This window comes from Morone saxatilis, unplaced genomic scaffold (genome assembly GCF_004916995.1).
Source record: "Morone saxatilis isolate NCDOM2014 unplaced genomic scaffold, NCSU_SB_2.0 Contig12, whole genome shotgun sequence".
NCBI classification, from domain to species: Eukaryota; Metazoa; Chordata; class Actinopteri; family Moronidae; genus Morone; species Morone saxatilis.
The window spans coordinates 7,239,953-7,260,307 of record NW_023339674.1 but is presented as its reverse complement, the minus strand read 5'-3'; the positions used below and the strand labels follow the sequence as shown (position 1 = coordinate 7,260,307).

Genomic DNA, 20,355 nt, shown 5'->3' with positions numbered 1-20,355 from the left:
CATAACTAGAGAAAGCTTTTTATCACCACAGGCAGACCATGAAGCCACAAAGCCAATACTGGCTCATAAAACCAGCGGAGGTGGGTTTCAGTGGTCTACATCACCGGAGGCAGGCTGCATGATCAACGATGACATTGGTGGTGTTCTCCGTTTGTCGTTCCTGGTCGACCCGCTTAGAATACGCACATTTTCCATATTTTGTTTGTTCTTGCATAGCGGTGAACTGTAATCCGTTCGTGGAACATTCTTGACAATGTCAGTCATGCTGTTGCAAACTCCGTATGTTAGACAACGCACATTGCTCAGTCATTCCCATGTATGTTTCTGATCCGCCGTGAGTTTTGGGTTGGTCTTTTGGTTTTTTTATGTTAATGACGGGGACTGAAGGAATAAGGTTTTGGTGGAGTTACATATTGGAAGGTCAAGATCGTTTCTAACTTAGCGATAAGGGGCAGAGACAATGGGACTGCTGAACTTTACTTTTGCTCAGTTGAAAATGGACGATTCTCACACAGACCAGATCGCAGAACTCTTCATTTGGGCTTCTCAGTTAGAGGTTTGAATGGTAAGACATAGACCGGAAATAACTTTATCTTCAGCTAAAATACAATGCAGGAAGGGAAGGATAACTTAGAAGGCTGGAGTGGAGTGGGACGGTTTGTGGGGACGTGGATCATGATGAAAGAATTGTGGATGGAGTCTGCACATACACAAATAATGGGACGTTTATTATGAGACTTACAGAAACGTTATATTAGTTAAATCTGTTGGTAATTGATATTTCAGAGTTTCACATGCATTGAACTTGAGCACATGTTGTATTCATTCTACGCTTAATAAGGGACCAACTTCTTGTGATAACGATTTAACTAATGAGTGGTTATGGCTGTCATCTGTTGGTTATAGGTCAATTGAGGAATTATCGTAAATAACTGTGGCGGTGCAACTTCACAGCTTAAAATGATCTTTGATTACAAGTGTAAATTACATGCTGGGCAGGGATTGATGCTGGAATTAGCGCTTTGTATGCACTAAGAAAGTGTCATTACAGATATCCGTATGGATTGCTTTCAACACTATTTACGTTAACACAAGTATAACTTGATATGGACTTGATATCAACTGTGATGAGATTGTCTACTTTAGCCAGAAACGTTTTAAGGTATGATTTATGGGACGCAGGTTGATTGTTATATATGTTACAGGATGATGAGATACTGAGACGGGGTTGGTTGGAGGAATTGATATATGCACAATTTATTGGCACTAAGTGCATATTGCTTATATCACACGTACTCGTGATGTGTACATAGAATCTAGTCAAACATCACCATTGCACAACACATAAGATCTGGAGACTTTGGGACTTTTATAATCATGTAGGGCGCGTTGGCAAGACATTGATCGTTTTTTTTTTTTCACAAATGCAGTTGTTTATTAAGATTCTCCTATTGTGCACACCTCAATAGAATTCTCGCGTATAACTTTTTTCTTTTCTTTTTGTCGGAGCACCGCTCTTGGTACAGGAGGTTCGTTAAGCGCCTGTGGGCTGTTATCCGTTGGATGCTTGGTATCAAGCTGAGACTGTTTGTCATTACTAACTAGTAAAGATGCTATGTTGTTACACTCTCTTCTCACCCTGACTGGAAGACGCATATGTGTTGCTGTTCCGGTCTGCTCAGACCGGATTCCGAACTCATTCTAACTGATTTGGCTTTGTTTTTGTAGATGGATCAGTTCCCGGCACACGGTGCACCGAGTTTGGATTTGTGTTGTCCACTAATATGACTCTTGTCTCAGGTATCCTCCTCATCACGTCATTCTGCCCAAGCGCATTACGCATTGCAGAAGTGCAGTGGCACAGCTGTATATCTCACAGAGTTAGTTGATTTTGGATGTTTTAATATTTTTCTGGCTATCTGTGGACAGTTTTTTAATCTGACGAAACCATTTTTCATCATAAGTCGGCTTTTTCTAGATGGTTCTTTGTCAGCTCAATCTGCTGTTTGTAAATGCTTGCCTACTACATCAGATTCTTTCTTAGGGAACGCAGCTGAAAGGCTACCAGAATCTTTATCCTTTGTTGTCTCACTCGGTTCTATTTATCATCTTACGAATGCGTCTTTGCACAAGCGTTGTGGCGCCTGCGTGCCCAAGAAGAGAGTGTGGAGGGGACCGTCTGCCTGCCCACATTTTTTCTCAGCTTCATTGACACATGTTGGCTGTTCAAAGGGGAATGTTGGATGCATAATCACATGGTTTCTCTATTCTAGCAGGTGAAATCGCTCCATCACGCTTCACTTTTATGTTCAGCTGGCGCGGTTGGTGATTAGGGATTTCGAGGACTGCTAAACGTTGGCAGGTCTTTAGTTTGCAATTGCCTGTGAAAGATGCTGAGAGAGACGTGGTACAAACCACTGCAGGTCTGAACAAGAGGAATTTAGTGTCACCTGATGACGGAGGCGACGGAGCAGGAGAAAGAGCAGGAGAGACGCCGCAGGATAATTCGCACTGGTGGTTACTTTTTCAATGATACTGCACTGATTGATTATTTGTTGGACTAACACGACGGATCTATTGTCAGAATTGGAACATAATATTCATAGGTATGTTTTCATTAGTTTATAATCACCTGAAAATATCTAAGATAGATTTTGTCTTAGCGTGTATTTTTTAGGGTTTTGACAGTTTTGAAATCTACAGAAGTCTTGCCACTATCAATTTATCATTAAGATCAGTTTTAAGGTCATTTGTTCCAGCATCTAAATTTCTGTCTTATGTGATAATAAACTCATTATCTTTAGGTTTTTAAGTCTTGGTTGAACAAAACAAGCATCTAATTTTACAACTTTCTGATAAAAGACTATCATTACTTGCAGCCCTTAACAATTGTGTTGCTTGAATGTCCATATTTATCAAATACATATCAGTGTGATATTGTTTCCATATTTCAATGCTCTCTGCAAATAACAATTATTTTAATTATTGACAGATCTGCAGATTATTTTCTTGATTGACTGATTAATCGTCTGGTCTACAGAACACTGGGAAACTGTGAATTCTTGTTTTATCCTGCCATTGGTCCACAACCCAAAGATATTTTGTTTATTATAATGTGGGATAAAGAAAAGAACCAGATCCTTACACTCACTGGTAAAAAAGAATATTAAAATATTGCCTTTTATTTCAAATCTCTTTATGTAGAACTGAGCTTGTATTATTTTTATATGAAATAGGATGCAAGAGTGAGACACATGGCAGGAAAGTTTTTATTCAAAAGTGTAGAACAATGTGAAACTGGTTAGAAACTCTTTCTTTATTAAAATAATGTGATGCTCTCTTGAACTGTTTCAGCTGTGAACTGTTTAAACTACTAAGTAATACAACAAAGGAATATGAAGCATTTGTAATCCAGTTTTGTTTTACATTAATTTATTTGTGATTCCCCCATCATCAACAGAAAACCAGTAATGTTTATGTGATTATTACTTAAAATAAAAATGTAAAAATTTCCTTCTGATCCATCATCCTGAGACCTGATAATTGAGCTAAATAAAATTTCTTTCACAAGACACAGCAGACCAATAAGAAGCCACAAAGCTCAATACTGGCTCATAAAACCAGCAGGAGGTGGGTTTCAGTGGTCTATCATCACCGGAGCAGGCTGCATGTCAACAGTGACAGTGGTGGTTTTCGTGCGATACTTCAACTCTCGATGCATCTGACACCAGGAGCACCACCCACAGAAACAGGAAGTCGCAATGTCCCGGCAGAGAGAACCCTGTGGACAACAAAAGTTTTAATTGTGCTTTTTTTACTGTGTTCTTCAGGTATTTTTTAATGCAGATATAGATTAGGCTTTCATTTAAACAAAAAAATCTGAATGCGTCACCTCGAGACCATATCTGTGTCGAAGGGCAACCCTCATAGACAGGCCTGCAGGTGGCGCACAGAGAGGCAGTCCACAGGCTGCTGTTATAGCAGGGCTGAATATGTCACATAAAGGGAGACAACTGTTTTCTCCAAATGTTCCTGAAACCGTGCAGGCGAGGCAAGGGCAGCACCAGAAGCCATAGCAGCCTGAAAAGCAAGCAGTTTTAAGTTGTAATAGAGTTGTAATATATAGTCTAAGTGGCTTTATATGACTGAAGGACATACAACTGAAAAAATAAGACAAAATATGACATTATTATGATTAAAGTTGTGGTCTTGATTCTTACAAGAACTTGTGTCCTCACAACATTCAAAGAGGCCGGTGTTCCACTCGGTCAAGGGATGTGCTGCCATTGGCTCTTGAACACAGAACAATTAACATAAAAGTTAACTAAAAGAAGAATATATGGGTGAACTTATTCTGTGTTGCACATAACAGAAATGTAACTTTTACATGCACAAATATATAATATTAATATTCAACTATTAATATTATTAAGAATGTTTTGAATGAACATTACAACTATGTTCTGTGTAAAGACAATTCATTTAAAATACAAATATGTTTTAATTGATTGCTACATTTTTGTTTTATGTATAAAATATAGTGACTAATTTAGATTTATCTATTGGCCCTTTAGTTTGACTGTAACAAACCAGCATGTGCAGGTCATTCTCGCTGAATGAGGTGTTAGGCTACACGGCCTGCAGAAAGAATGACAAGAGCAGCAACGCTCAGAATCGATGGCCTACAAGACTTTTTGTGCCTTCGGTTTTGAAAACATCTTAGTGGGCAAACTTTTATTCATCAGCAAGAAATCTGCAACACTGGCAACAAAAATAATCTTTGAATCAGCAACAAATTATTACAATATGATAAGATAATGAGTAAAATAAGATAGGATAAATTATCTTTTATATTAAATAATTGTTGTCCATCAATTGTAGACAATGTGTACAGTAAGATAGATGGGGATAGAATAGATCATTTATCATTGAATATCTGTTGTCCATCAATTGTAAATCAAAATATCTGTAAAAATATGAAAGACGTTGGCAACAGAGGAAGAAGCTGCAGTGACATAGAAAACTCTTATTCAGCTTTGTACACAGCACTCTTCTTGGTGTATGAGACACACTCAAGCAATGATACAAGTACCTTTTATTGTGGTTTTACATTTCAATATTGATGAATATCTTCATTAGTAAGGGTTGTTAAGTTGCACAGTATAACTACCCAACAGTAACTGGTATAGTCTTCAGAAATAACCAAGAAGCTACGTTACAAAAAACAACAATTTTGCTCTTTATAAACCAAATAAACTTTTGCTGGATTTTAGGCTTACCTAACCCCTAACACTAACTTTCAACACTTCAGATTAACATATATAATTTCTTATTAGCAAACCCAAAAAACCTTACCTGGTTGAGCTTAAAGTCTTGTTGTCACCTCAGGAAAGCTGTGAAAGAATATGTCTTGAATGAGGAGGGGCGCTTTGTGCAAATTGAATAAATAAACACACACAATCCTGTGGAACCTGAATTTATGTCAAAGGCATATTTGCACTCAGACCCTAGTTCCAAAAAAGTGTTGTAACGCTTTTCAAGAGCCAAACCCACACACACACAAGCACCAAATTCCCTTAAAATGCAATCTATTTAATACTTGAGTAAATGTACTTAGTTACATTCCACCACTGTGTTTGACTCACTGCCTGGACTTCTGCCGTTTCTTGTTTCTGACAATGTGATAGACATCTGGCTTGGACAGATCAATGCTTAAGCTTTGATGCAATGGAGTTGATCCACACATTCTCAGTACAGCCTGTTCGACATTAAGATATTGCTTAAGAAGAGGATTGAGGTACAAAACAACACACCAACCTGTACACCTACATTCTTGTGAAGCTAGATGCCTTCTGCTGGTGCATGTGATGTCCCACCTCCGTATAAATGTAAATTCTCCTGTCAGCAGGGTCATTCCTCAGTTAAATAGCTGCTTCATAGCTACAATGTTGTACCTCAATCCTGCCATACAGCAGAAATTAGTAATAACATTTAATTCCCTTCAGTTGGTTTCTTCAGAAACAACAAATGTGACTGCATAATTGTTGTTTAATGGTTTGATTATCTTAATTGTTTGCTATTATTATATTATCGTCAATTTACCTGTAACCTACATTACCTTGTGTCTATCATCCTCAACCACATACTTTGTTGTGTTTGAAAGTGTTTTATGTAATAGAAGAATAGAAGCTTTTGTGAGCAAATTTGATGTAAAAGATGACAATATTTATGTTTTATGACATTATTAGCAAATAAAGAACATAAGTTAGGCCCAAATCAGAAAAGCTAATAGGTAACCATGTAAGTGACTTTATTTGTTTAAATTGAGGTGGAGCACCAAAACATAGAAATGAGGGAGTGACACACCACAATATTATGCACGCAGTACTCTTGCAACTTTAATTATGTCTCAAGATACCACGTGGGGAACCTTTTTTCAGAAGGTCTTTTAGGAGTCCTTTTATTGACACCAAGACTGAATGCTCTCTCTCTTCCAAAATGACAACCACAATGAGCAGCACCACTTTATCATTTATCTTTTTTAAATTTCCTTTTTTTTTTTTTTTTTTTTACTTATCCAGGGAATTAGAAATACAATTAGTAGTCTGTCATTATTCTCCCCTTTTGTCCAAAACGAAGACATATTCTGCTCTGTTTCTGGGACTTGACTGGAAGGATTTAACACTTAAACACACAAAAATAAATTTTTGCTCTGTTTAACACACTTGTCCGAAGTCTCCAAGAGGTGTTCTGTTGGGGATCTGGTGACCGTAAAAGCCAAAGCATGTTCAGACTCAAACCATTCAGTTAACCCTGGTGCTTGATTATTCCAGTTTTGTAGATCAAGACAATAGATTACATAGTGAGTGATTCAAAAACCTTTATTCATAGCCATTTTAAAGTTATTAAATGCTTGTGATTTAATCCTTTTGCACCAAAAAACAGAAACGTTTATCCTGCTGGTCATCAGTGGTAGAGCATTATAATATCCCACTCAAGGAGAGGTAGTCTGCGACTCAGAGTCACTCTCACAGCCCAACACACGTATTCTTATATCTGCTTAGTAATATTTAAATGATGCCAGTCATTTATATGGCCGCTGTGGAAGGGCCAATGGAGCCTCCTGACCATACCTATTATATTATCAATACATTCAACCATTGACTCTTCAACTTCAACACTCCAAAAAGTTGTGACCATCTTATTTGGCATGAAAACATATATACTTATCACATATTCCATCATAAAGCAAGCTTAAAAGAAATATCCACTGTAACACTGTAACTGTAGGCTGCTCTGTAGATCCAACCCTTAAGTTGTTCTTCCAATTAAAGTATTATACAAGTTAATAATAGAAGGATTGTGACTTAAAACATACACAGTTAGAGTAAAGGCAGCTTAATCACATTGCACTGCACCACTGCTGTTCATTTTTATCTGTGAAATGGTGTCAAGAATTTCATTAATTACTGCATGGCACATGCCTGTATATCATTTAAAGTCACATATTTGCATCATGTAAAGGAGAAAGACTTTTCCAGTGGTCTCCTCTTAACCAGCTGTTTAGGCACCACCGTTTCCAGTAGCCTTCTCACTAGGTCCAGTCTGCCTGTCCTGATCAGAGCCCTGGATAACTCTGTGACCTCTGCTGTGTGAGTCCTGTAAAGGCACCTCAGCTCGGCCTTCACGATGTCCCCAGGGTACCTCTCCTCAGCCTTTTGCACCCACAGCTCCAGCTGGGTGATGGCGAGGCTTGGGTCAGGGCCACCCTGCATGAACAGAGCCAGTAGGACCTGTAGGAGGCAGCGCAGGGCTGTGGTGTCTGTGCCCCCTGGTCTCTCTAACTCCAAAGCCTGTTTGAAGCAGTCTGCAGCGTTCTGCTCCTCGCCCTTCAGCAGGAGGCAGCGTCCTCTGAGTATGTGGAGGTCCGGCAAGGTGTCACCCATCTCATACTGAAGGGCATGGGACAGGCTCACCAATGCACTGTTCACTGCCCCCTCGTCCACTAAAAGACTCTCCTGGAGTGCATCTACACCCATGTAGTAGAAAATCTAGAGGGAACGACATGAATCTGATAAGCCTGTTGCAGTAGAAAATCCATCTTTATTGCTCATTAGTTGTTTGTGTCTTTACCTGTGCCATCTCTAGATGAGTCCGCAGACATGGATGTACAGTCAGGACCTTGTCCAAGTCTTTTCTGGCCTCAGTTAGATTCTGTCGGTCTGGGATCCCTCCATGACCATGTTTGGCCTTCTCCAGTTCCCTGACATAGAGCATCATATTGATCTAAAAGGAGAACCTTTATAAATACTTGTACAAAACACCTTTTATTGATATCTTAATATATATTATATAATATTTAACTTTCACCATGCAGTGCACAAATATAACCATTAATAGTTCACACCAGCTCAAACATTAGATCTGATTGCACAAATATGTGAATTTTGTGCATCTTTAATGTAAATTCTCAAGCATTAACAATTGACTGAGTTTTGTGACTTTAACTTCATGTACTTTGGTTGCAGTACCTTGGCACGGGTGCAGTAGGCCTCCCAGTTGAGCTCTGGGTCTGGGAGCACGTTTAAGGCCATGTTGCAGATCCCTGTGGCCATCTCATGTTTGCCCAACAAAAAGAAAACCTTTGCCAGAAGGTTCAGGGTGAATGCATCATCGCTGGCCAAGTTTATAGCCTGAGGACACAGACGGTTATACTGTATGTTATTGGGGAAATATATAACGAGGTAGCACAAATTCTAAGTACGACAAAGCTTGCAGTGACACATCTTAGACAGACATATTAAATGAAATGACTTAGATTACATTATTACAACATTATTAGAGCAGATCTTACTTCTGTAATTTCCAATGTATTTTTGTACAAAGTATATAAACAAAAGGGGGAATTATATTTATTGGCAGGAACTGTATGATGTGGGCTGATGAAGCTAAATTAATTTTAGGTAAAGTTTTATATTCATATGGATTGAGACATTTCTACAAGACTACACAGCTATACAGTGAGCTAAACACACTTTCAATAAAGGTTGAAGACAGGTGTTGGCCTTTGAAGTATGAAACTGTGACACCCGCATTAAATAAAACACAAATAAATTAAATGATAGTGACTACAAATTAGGAAATGTAATTAACAATAGTACAGTCACATGCAAAACTGAATTCACAAAAGTAGAGGCTAATTATCAAACTAAGGTAGTTGTCCCTCAAGTCAGGAAGAAGTGCAGAAATGATCAATTCCCCATCGCAACACATGAATTTATCTAGAAAACATATAAACAAAGAGTCCACAAGCCCAACCGTAATTAAACAGTTACCTAGAAGGTTGTATGTACCTCAAATTACAAACAAGAGTCACAAAATAATCTACAGATTAAGTACTTAAATATTTGGAGAGTAGATTAAAGGGCCCTGTCAATATTTGTTTGACCATAAAACAAACAAAATGGTGGACGTGCTAATGTCAGTTAAACTGCTGTGGAACTGTGGGAGTGTTTGCTTATAGCAACAGGAAGTTCAACTGAAATTAACTGCACTCAAAGAAAAATGACAGGAACTTTTTTGATAAGCAACAGGTCTTCAAAGGAGGGAAACGTTTATCAGATTGACCTAGAACAGGTCTCGGTAAAATAGTCCTAGCTTGGGTTAACTTACAGTTCCATAGCAGGACAGAGGTTCAGAGGCTGAGTAGCCACAGTCGTGTATAGACATGGGCACAGTGGTGAATTCTTCCTTCCTCTCCAACATGATGCCAACGTAACACCAGGCAAGAGCTGAGGGGAGAGACCGGAATCAGAAATGTTACCAGGTTCTACTTAAAGCTTGTTGTTTGTCTCCCTCCAAGAGTCAATGGTCAATGTACAGTGTGGGCTAATTAAACCAAATATCACCACTGCATTATGCATTTAACACAATGCCTCCAAAATGTACAACAGAGCATATATTCGTAGACAACCTTTGACAGTATACAAACCTACTGTGTTTACCTTTGTTTCGTGTTTTTTCAGATGCTAGGGTTTCTTTGAGAAGCTTCAGTCCCTTATTGTAGAGAGAGAGTCTGGAGTATTCAGAGTCTTCTTTGGTCTTTACTATGTCGTCCAGTCTGCGGGGAGAATACGACTTTCATATTTACAAATTCATATCTACACATCAAATATTTTGTATGTTTTTTAAAAGTTTTTGTACCTTATATAGATGGTTGCCATTTTAAAATACCAGCTTCGTTTTTCCTCAAGTGGTATCTAAAAAAAAACAATATTCGCTATCAATAAAATAACATTTATTGTGCAAGAATATTCAGGTACATGCCCAATAACATTGTTATTCCACCAAATAAACAGTTTCGTCTTTAATAAAAATAAATAGTAAGCTAAGGGCTCTCGGCTATGCCATATTTATGATTTTGTACAATAATAAAATTGTTTTGACTTGCTTTTGGGGTAATATTTGTTTTGTTTTGAGCTTAGTGTATTCAAAAGTCTTGAGCATAGCCACATCATCCAACTTCAGTAAAGGTTTGCGGGTGAAATGAGTCACAGAAGAGCAATAGATTAAAATATATCTAATAATTACTAACTGCATGGTTGAAGTGCCACCTAACTAAATGCTGGGAGGTGATGAGATGAGAATGATGCATGTAGTCTCACCACATAACCAGTCATTGTTTCAGTGTTCCTCCCTACATTTACACTCTACATCCTACTGTTAAACAGACATTTACAGCTTTATTCAAAGCATTGCTGTATATGTGTGTTTCCACCTCACCAGCTGATCCCCATAGTCCAGGGCTCTGTTGTAAAGTCTCAAAGCTGCTGTCAGCCTCTCTCTCAGGTCCTCCTCTTTGTCCAGCTCCACATCATGGGGATACACATAGGCCTGCTCCGCCAGGCAGCGGGCCGCCAGGAGTCTGATCTCTTCCTGAGAGGCCTCTCCAGCATCTAAGCCCATAAATTGGGACACTTTCTCCACACACTCCCCCGCATCAAGCTCTCTCCCCAGCTTGTCGTACACATAGCCCAGGTTGGCCCAGGCATTGAGGTTACCAGGATCTTCTTTACAAATGCTCCTGAAAGGCCAAGATAAACAGAGAGGTGAGGTTAGAAAAAAAGCTCCCTCAAAGAAGATGAACCTTGGTAAACGTGATAACATAATACCTGCGAAAATATTAGCATGTTAGCATTGTTTGAGAGCATGTTAGCATGCTGACCTTATGCTGTAGACATTAGCATTAAACACCAAAAGAAAAAAAGCACTGAGAGCCGCAAGCAGGGCTGCAAATTCTTTTTAACTGACTAACTTACTTGATTTTGGTGTGTAATACAACAAATCTAAACTAAAGTGTCACATATGAGATGCATAGTTTAGATAAAAGAAAAACACTAAGATAAGAATTTTAGACAGAACTAAAATGATATCATACTTTATGAGCACCCATACAACATGAAGTAGAATAGAAAAGTATAACATAATCTGCAAAAACTAATTATAAAGTGTATTGGTTTATTGGAATATAATTACATAATTGCTACAAAATTGTACTTTATTAGGCTATGAGTGTAATTGGATGTTAGGTAAGTCCTATATCTGCAGAGAACAGAGTTAGCAACATGAAGTGCTGTGTAGGCATTTAGTGTGGTGGTTCTTGGTTAGCTCACAGAGATTAAGTATGTAGTAAGACACATTTCAACTTCTGTGGTGTTTCTATAACTACAGAAGCTTAAAAACACATTACAAGTCAACATCTTTTGTGAAATCATGCATCACCAGTGTCTCAAAACCTCTGGCTTAGTGAATATTTGAAATATTCTGCCTTATTCTGAGAATCATCACCTGAATATTTCCTCGGATGTGTCCAGCTGTTCGAGGTGAAAAGCCAACAGACCCAGCAGATTTCGGACGGCGTACTGTAGATATCCAGCTTCAGCCTCGAGCTCGCCTCGCAAGCTCTCCTGTTTTAGATAAGTGTCCCTGAGTCTCAGCTTCACAGGCCCGACTGAATCACAGTTGAGGTTGAGGTCTAGGTGGAAGTGGCCAGGGATGTAGTCCATGTCCTCCATGAGAGACTCAATGTCCTCTGTACTGTCAGCCTCCATGGCTTCCTCCTTCTTATTCTCCTTGTCCCTTGTTATTTACATAAGAAAATAAACTTTAAGAAATAAAAATGCTGCATTTGTACATTTTGCCCTCCAATCTTTGACAAGAAAATTCCTCTCGTCTTTCCTTAACCTGCAGTTTCTTACTGTTGCAGAATTCATCCACCCACTCTTGTCATCCCAGTGCAGACAGGTTGAACAGGTTAGGCTTGGGAGTGACTAAGGGAGTGGAACAAAGTGTAAGGGGCAGGTATATGGATATATCTTTTTCCTGCACACTTTGTATCAAGTCTCCCTTTTGATTCTCATCCAAAAATACATAAAATCATAGGAATCCATTCTAAAAGTACATCACTTATGAGTTGTCATGAATTTGCTATTTGCCTCTTTTTTTATTTCACTAACAGAAGTACTGACTGACATTTCTTAAAGTCAGTTCTGACAGGATGATCTCATTTGTGTCTTCAGTTGTGTAAAAATGTTTATGAAGCCTTGTTTTGGAGAATGTTTCATTTAACCTCTTATACCCCAGGCTGTCAGTCACCAACAGAAGAATGTGAACCATCAGGATCAGTGTAACTAAAACATTGAAGGAAACTAAAAGAAAAAGTCTTCAGATTTTATGTTCTTTAAATTACCTTTCATTTCAATTAAAGATCTCTTTAGGACATAACAACATGAGTTAATTATCAAAAGATAAACTCACAGCTGTATGATGAGCTGATGACAGAGCATGTAAACACCTAGAGGAGATATGCAGATAGTCTGCAAAGAGTGCGACAAAAGCAAACATTGACTGTGAATCCTTGTTATCCTGACAAGTCACAATACTATCTTACAAGATCAGACACCATGATAAGTACATTATTGTTTCAGAATGGTTTTGCATACAAATCCAAACTCTTCCACCAGAGGGTAAACTTGTATTGTGATAAACCAGACTGACAGAACAAACATGTTGTAAGTCCACTATCACATGCAATGTCTTGATGATCTTTACAGACCTACAAAGTGGGTTCCAAGTAAGTGCAAACTCTCTAATAGGAATAACCCTCCTCAGACAGCTGGGTAGCAATAAAAGCCATTGACGGGAACAAGTCAATTACAAAAGACCAATATAAAATACATTCAAAGAGATAAGTCCCAGGAAGTACAGTTGGTCAGTAGTAAATGTTTCAAGGAACTTATTGACATTCATGTGCTGTGTGGTCCAATGTGGCCACAGGTTTAAGGGACAGTTGCAGGTTGATATTAGACTAATCAGTTGTTCAAAGATGGAGGAGACCAGGGTTTTCTGAACAGTTCAGTAGAAAACAGAAGTCCTTTTTTAAGGAAGGAGTTTCAATGAAAGGAGCACTTCTAATAAGAAACATGCATGTTTTCGATGGGGTTAGATCACCTGTAGCTAACCCACACAAATATCGAAAGAACATGCCCACACACAAGTGCCTCAGTCAGGTTTTAACACTAATGCACCACCTATGCTGCCCCTGAAACACCAAGACATAACCAGAGAGTGTGTTGCATAATGTGTATTTCAGTACTGCAAATGTACCTCCTCGTGGGCAGCCTTTTCCATTTGTACCATGTGGGTGTAAAGATATCTGAAAATTTTCTCCTCTTGACAACCGTTGCCATGGTGGCCATCATGGATACCAGGCTGATTGCATGGCAACATAATGATTACAGATGCTTATTTGTGTGGCTGTGTACCCTCCAAGCCAAAGACAGAATTGAAACAGCATTTTGCTCATAAAGGCTCCAATTTAGATAATAGATTTTACATCCTAGCAGCCAAGAGACAAAACAAAGGTATTATTGGGAAGATGTTGACCCCTAATAATCCCTGTAGCCTTTGCATTACTCCCCTCTAAAGTAGGATTAGGATATGTGCCCCACATACTGATAAAGGTCCCTTTGGTTTCAACCTAACCCCTTGTTAACCTACTTAATTGTTTCGTGTCTGTCTTTATTTTTGACACAATGAATGACGAGTGATGAATGAGTGATGAAGAATAATGTAAAGACAGTCAGGAAGTGAAGTATGAGCGAGAGGAAAGATGGCAGCAATGAAGCATCAAAGTTCTCTAAAATCCTTCTCTGCAGAGACATTACATTTACATTGACAGGAGCATAGCTGGGAAATCTGGGGCCCCTCACGAGATGTGACATTGAATACAAAGGATCATAGGATCACAGGAAAGCCTCATTAATCCAGACTTTATACCTTCCTTTCCCCTCCCTCTTAGCTCAGCTCTAATCGGTTACTAATACCTTTGTTACACCTTCACTATCTTGTTGTAACACTAGTTCAAAGTATCATTAAGAATGGATGGATTGAATGATTCATTGTGTATTGTACTGTATGTTGTCCATCTCAAACTGGAGAAAAGTAGCCTCATTATGGTATCCAGGTTCATCAGAAATCAAAAGGGAGACAGTCCTAATCCACTTCCCATCCTGAATACTACTTTTAATGTATTTATATTTAATGCAGATGTCCATCCCCATTTTAATGCAGACCCCCCCTATCCCTTATTCCCTTGAGACACACTTGGACATTTAATTAGTGCTTACACTGTAGCTGAAACCCCTCTGCCTTTCTAAGCCACTTAATCACTCTTTGATTACGACTGTATTTCCCTTCTTACTCAGCTCCTTGCTGGCACCCTGAGTGAGTGTTTGCAGTGTAAAGCAACTCTTCAGCTCTCCAGAGGCCTTCTCTGACTGCAGATTACACTACTGAATGTCTCTTTGTACTGTCTCTGTGTGTAAAAGACATATATGGGAACATTTTCAGGGAAATCTTAGCAAAGCAAATTTACCAAAAATGATGACTAATAGTGTTCGTGCAGGATTGTTATGATCTGTTTCAAAAAAATCCCCGGCCCTTCTGTTCCGTCCTGGGTAAAAATTGGATTGTTTAAATACCTTGTTAGCCATGTGTCTTTGTTATTTAGCAACTGTGGATAACATAATCACCAGATATGTTTGCTTTCCCTCCCATGCCGAAATGGGAAAAAATTACACTCACCATACACCTTATTGGTTTTCCTTATTTACCGTGTCTATTTCCACTGACAGTAGCATTTAATCTCTATTGCCCCGAACTATTGCCAGTACATTGCATCAGTGCACCAGTATCATAACCATGAGTTTTAACCTGATGTATTATGGCAGCCACAGCGCTCCTGGTTCCACATGAGGAGATCCAGGAGGAAAAATCTGCCTGGACTGAGTCTGCGTAGGCTTGAAGAAGATTGTCATGTGGAGCCACAGGGTGTGAGTGTGTGTAAGTGTATTGAGTAATGTGATAGTCTTAAGTAACACAGACATCTGTCATATTTCATTACACTGATTAGACTCTTCACCTACACCACTCCACAGGGGCTCTGCTGCATCTAAGCAGCTTCTCGGTGAAATGATGTGAAATCAGCAAGGGTGAACACATATTGCAAACCTAATTTATGTTAGTAAGATTTCTATTTTTGGATAGATTTAAGTGTAGAGTCTGCTGCAATAGAAGTCATTGAAAAGTACAGGATGTGCTGGAACTACATAGTCTGTTCATACTGTTCATTCAGATGACAATATGTAATGGTTTAATACATGAACATGGGTTAGTGTTTGTGATACAGACACATTTTGAGTGCAAAGGAATTACACAAGTATGATTTTACTTTAATTTAGATAATAATTTTACTTAATTGAATGCACGAATTTTACTTGTAGGCTGAAGGAGAATTTTTTGTATTTGTGTCCTACTTGAGTACATTGTTTACTCCTCGACTCAGACTTTTATTTTGGTAGTTCACAATACTCAACCCAACGTGTTTCCTATACGCATGTTTTATTTTGAAGGTCTAACCGGAAGCTGTATGGTGTTATTGTAGGTGCATTGACAGTCTGGGGTTTCTCACTCTGCGGCTGCTGGTCGCTGTCATCATGCAGGTGGAATCTGCGCAATGTGGCTCAGTTTAGGGATCTCCATCAGGACACATCAGCCTCCACCGGCCCACAGACACACCGGACACCGGAGATCACACTGGGAAGGAAGCAATCACCGACCCACGGAAAATAAACTAATAAATTAGAATTTTTTTTGTCTTGGCTTCACCAATTTGACACCAGATGAAAATACAAAATTCCTCTAAGCATGCTGCTGGAATAACCACACGCTGTCCTGTTGATGCTGTCAGATTGTTTTGCTCTCCTGGTGCAGTCTAACTCAGCTGGAGTCGTATGATGCCACACAATCCTATAGGAAGTGACTCCTTCATCTTGACAGACAAACAGTTCCCAAGAAACGAAAAGGACGCAATCTTTGTCCTGCGGTTCTTTTCGGCTTGAACGAACACGGACACGATGGATGAAGGCACTGCCAGCGAGACCATCCCAGATCTGAAAGACATAGAGGTGAAAATCGGCCGGAAGACCCCCGAGGGTTTGCTCAGGTGGATGCGGGAAGATGCGTCCTCTCTCCGGGGAGACGCCAAGCTGAGCACCGCGAACGACACCAGTAAGGAGACGGGGAGGAAGAGTTTGGATGAAAAGATCAGGAAACTGAAGATGGAGATGGTAAGAGTGCTTTAGTCGACTCTGTGTGTGTATGTGTGTGTGTGTGTGTGTGTTTCTCTATATGTGTGTACGTGCGCGCCCTTGCATGGTGGCCCAGGCTGCTGGACGTGTGGCAGACTCATGTTTTCCAGGATGTGGCAGTCATTGAAGTCACCGCAGTGTTGAGATATCATATTGATGCTTACAATACTTTATATAAAAATAATATGTAGTATGTTTTTGATACGAATGCAAGCTATTTCATGTTAACTATGATTAGCAAATTGCTATTAAAGACCAACATCTCAAAGGCAAAGTTTGAAATAATCACATCTGCTGATGATGGAGCTTTTCTTACACTTGAACTATAAACTGACTGATGCTGGAGTTTTGATACTGAGGTCGATATTTGGATATTTAAAAAATCTGATAAAAATATATCTGATTGTAACACACAACATAAACTATTTTGATACTGAGCAGAACATTTTAAAGTTGAAAAATCAGCACGTCCTCTCTGGTGTAAAGAGGTTTCTAAATAAACTCAATCTGACAGTGACATTGTCCTTGTACACTGTCTCTTGGCACCTATAGCAGTTGTTAGGCTTCCAGTAATCTCATGTGTTTTTAGTAATATCTTACTTAATCATATGCTACCACAAGTGCATTATATGTTTATGTACGAAAATTAGCTTAGCTTAGCATAAAGACTGGAAACAGTGGGAAACTGCTAGCCTGGCTCTGTCCAAAGGTGATGAAATGTACGAAATATACCATTTCTATGGCTCATTAATCAACTTATCTTGTTTGTTTAATATGTACAAGAACCAAAGTGCAAAAACAATAACTTGTGGTTTCATGCAGTGGTTATGTGCCAGACTATTATTTTGGCGGGGAGTAGTGACTTCCTGGAGTCTTGTGGTCATGGTGAAGTCACCAAGCAACCATTGGAGAGAGAGAGAGTGGTACAGGGTGGTATCAATCTTCTCATCCCACTCTTGGCAAGAACGTTATAGTAAGCGTATTTCCTCAGATTTGCAGGGCAGAGTTCGAGTTGAACAGGATAAAATTATTATTGAAATTAATTCACTAGTAAGATTTCAGTTAGTTTCATAATAAACTCAGGTATCAAAAAATCTATTTAACACTTACTTACTGTACACAGAGGATAACGGTATCATTCATCCTGGACTGAGTTTGTGACAAAGTAGATGTTACTGTATGAAATGCATCGTCTAGAGTGATAAAACATGACGTCTCTTCATAGTAATCAGTCAGGAACTGCTCCTCTCCATGCCAACAGCTGCAGTTGTGGTTGCTAGGAAATGAGTTGACCACCATTGACTGACAGGTGGTTAACAATCTAATCACACAATTCATAGTAGTTTTTATCACCTATGCATCACCTTTTTTCTATACATAGGCTACTGGTACTTAGCGTGATATATTGGTGTGACATAGTCGTACACCATCCCTCTAAATTGTATTGTTCTTTACATATTAAATTATTATCACATGTAGAAGCTTGCAAACTGCAATCCAGCGTTTTCCTTTGCCCGGCCAAGTCTTTTCTTTGTTTTGACAGAAGATTATTTCCCTTTGAGCAGTGGTTGATTTGTTCCATTAAACAAATATCTCTCTGTCTTCTTGTTTACATGGACCCCACCTCCTCCAAACAGTGGAGGTCTGTATAGCAATAATAATGCACAACACTACAGTTGTTTTTTCCCCCCTTCTGTGATCATGTATGTCATAAATTCCTGTGGTTGTGACGCAGAGCACCGCCAGCGATCTCCCAAACAAAGCAAGCTGTCGTCTGAGAGAGTTTTCTCCAAAACACATCGGTTACATTCAAACATCCAAAACACATTATCAGTTTGGTCTCTTGTTAGAAATAGAAATGTATTACACTCCAGGATTGTAGCAACACAAGCTCATGATGCTGGCGGTCCAGATGCACTTTAGAAGTCTGGAGTCCTTAAGAGGAAATAGTGCTCTCCCTGCTGTAACTGAACACTAGTGGAAGAAACATTATCAGCAGTACTTTTAGCAGTGTGAGCCTATAAATACTATTTGGCCCGCTTGCCAATATCTTGCATTTAGATGGTTGAATTTACACCTTACATTAAAAAGAGTCTGCACTAGATGAGCGTGGGCAGTTAGGCATACTGCATGTCACTTTAATATGTCATATTATTAAAGCATATGATGATACACTGGTACATAATTGCCATATGTGGCAGCGTATTAAAACCCTATTGTATGATCTTTATTGTAAAGTCGGCCAGGCAGATGTTGATAAAGCTGTTGAGCTAGTCGCACAAGGATGACAGGGAAAGACACAATGTATAGTTCCACCTGTACAACAGTATGCTAAACGAAATAAGAAAAGAAACACAACAGTAAAAAAAGCTACGAACAAAAGCATAAAAGGATAAAGCAACAGGTCAAACCAGAGTCAACATTGGTGTGGCTTTTCAACAATGAAGAGAACTGAGGGACAAGTGTATTATCTGATGGTTAGATGCTAATGTTTGTCTTTTTATTCTTTACTTTTTGGTTGTTGGATGTCTTGTTGACAGTTTAAAAAGCAAACGCAGGCACCACGACGTCTAGATAAATGTGTTGTCAGCCGTTACTACATCTTGTCTTGCAGATAGATTCATGGCATTTCCTTTTCTTGTTCTGTGTTAAAATGTTTGGAGGAAGAAAAACTTGCATTTTGTGTGTTTCTACCACATTCAAGGTCTCAAATTAATCCATTCTTCAAGGGTGTGCTTTTAGTCTTCCCAGTATCATGTTAGTAAAACCTTTACAGTCACATCATAAATCCCTCATCAACTACCATGATAGCATGCAGGTCCATTTGACAGTTTAACATGTAGAAATAATGGCTAAATAGATTAAATACCAGGTTAGAAGAAGAAGAAAGAAATATATCTGAATACGATATGATAAAAATTGTCAGGCTATCAAAATGGAAATTTCATAGAGAAATGAACTGTTTTAACCCCAAGATACTGATGTCAGCCAGTTTCTGTACAGTTGACAAAAACACCCATTTTAGATTCACAAAGTATCCAAAGAGTTTCTATAAATCTGTCGAGAGCAAAGGGCCAGACTGATTTGTTAACAGTTTTAGCCATTTATCAGGTCTGCTGCAAAAGAGGGAGGACTGAGAGAGAAGTGATAAAGAGCCACTTCCTAACTGGAGGGGAGTGAAACTTCCAGCACAGAGCCAGGCTGCTCTCTCTCTCTCTCTGTGTGTGTGTGTGTGTGTGGCTGTTTCATTCATCTATATGAGTGGTGTAGTGTAATGGGAGAGCATAAGAAGAGCATTGCACTTTCATCAGAAATCTGCTTAGTAAGATGTGCAGTAACACGTGCCGAGTGTCTGCAGAGTAATGCTAAATGGAAAAGCTGTACACACACTCGTGCACGCATACTTAATCTGTTTTCTGATGCCAAACACTTTCTGTCATACTGATAAGCTCATAAAAACCACACACACATACAGCATGTTAAGTAGTTGGCTAATATCTCCTTTTTTTCTCACTTTTTTTCAGTTTATTTGCATTTCAGTGAGTGTGCATCTGTTACTACTGTATCTGTAACCCCACAGCATGGTGATGGAGGGCTGCAGCATCTGTCTACTGTTAGATCAAGGATGTGGGTGTGTGTGTGTGTG

The 20,355-nt window shown here is 39.1% G+C and overlaps 3 protein-coding genes across 3 annotated transcripts in view; 1 reads left to right on the top strand and 2 right to left on the bottom strand.

The window, feature by feature from the left end:
• Positions 1-3,637: 3,637 nt before the first annotated feature.
• Positions 3,638-4,287, bottom strand: LOC118322014 (cornifelin homolog). Its single transcript, XM_035653593.1, has 3 exons — positions 4,221-4,287; positions 3,893-4,080; positions 3,638-3,781 (listed from the first exon to the last, which is right to left on the bottom strand). Exons 1-3 carry the CDS (start codon positions 4,285-4,287, stop codon positions 3,638-3,640), a joined length of 399 nt encoding a protein of 132 aa, XP_035509486.1.
• A 2,598-nt stretch (positions 4,288-6,885) lies between these two features.
• Positions 6,886-12,184, bottom strand: ttc22 (tetratricopeptide repeat domain 22). The gene is made up of 8 exons (XM_035653771.1): positions 11,848-12,184; positions 10,783-11,083; positions 10,204-10,259; positions 10,005-10,120; positions 9,673-9,791; positions 8,532-8,693; positions 8,134-8,286; positions 6,886-8,051 (listed from the first exon to the last, which is right to left on the bottom strand). Exons 1-8 carry the CDS (start codon positions 12,108-12,110, stop codon positions 7,515-7,517), a joined length of 1,707 nt encoding a protein of 568 aa, XP_035509664.1. The 5' UTR covers positions 12,111-12,184; the 3' UTR covers positions 6,886-7,514.
• A 3,843-nt stretch (positions 12,185-16,027) lies between these two features.
• Positions 16,028-20,355, top strand: part of lurap1 (leucine rich adaptor protein 1) — a 19,997-nt gene continuing 15,669 nt past the window's right edge. Inside the window, exon 1 of the mRNA XM_035653821.1 lies at positions 16,028-16,688. Coding sequence (XP_035509714.1) covers positions 16,476-16,688 — 213 coding nt within the window. The 5' untranslated portion in view covers positions 16,028-16,475. The remainder of the gene's footprint in view (positions 16,689-20,355) is intronic.

What these genes read in the sequence shown, in the direction of transcription:
- LOC118322014 (XM_035653593.1), bottom strand. Translation starts at nt 4,287, where the DNA reads ATGGCAGCACATCCCTTGACCGAGTGGAACACCGGCCTCTTTGAATGT. An exon ending in TTGTGAGGACACAAGTTCTT is followed by an intron (nt 4,081 to 4,220) that starts GTAAGAATCAAG and finishes CTTGCTTTTCAG; the next exon opens with GCTGCTATGGCTTCTGGTGC. An exon ending in GACACAGATATGGTCTCGAG is followed by an intron (nt 3,782 to 3,892) that starts GTGACGCATTCA and finishes TGTTGTCCACAG; the next exon opens with GGTTCTCTCTGCCGGGACAT.
- ttc22 (XM_035653771.1), bottom strand. Translation starts at nt 12,110, where the DNA reads ATGGAGGCTGACAGTACAGAGGACATTGAGTCTCTCATGGAGGACATG. An exon ending in ACATCCGAGGAAATATTCAG is followed by an intron (nt 11,084 to 11,847) that starts GTGATGATTCTC and finishes TTGGCCTTTCAG; the next exon opens with GAGCATTTGTAAAGAAGATC. An exon ending in CTCATCTAGAGATGGCACAG is followed by an intron (nt 8,052 to 8,133) that starts GTAAAGACACAA and finishes CGTTCCCTCTAG; the next exon opens with ATTTTCTACTACATGGGTGT.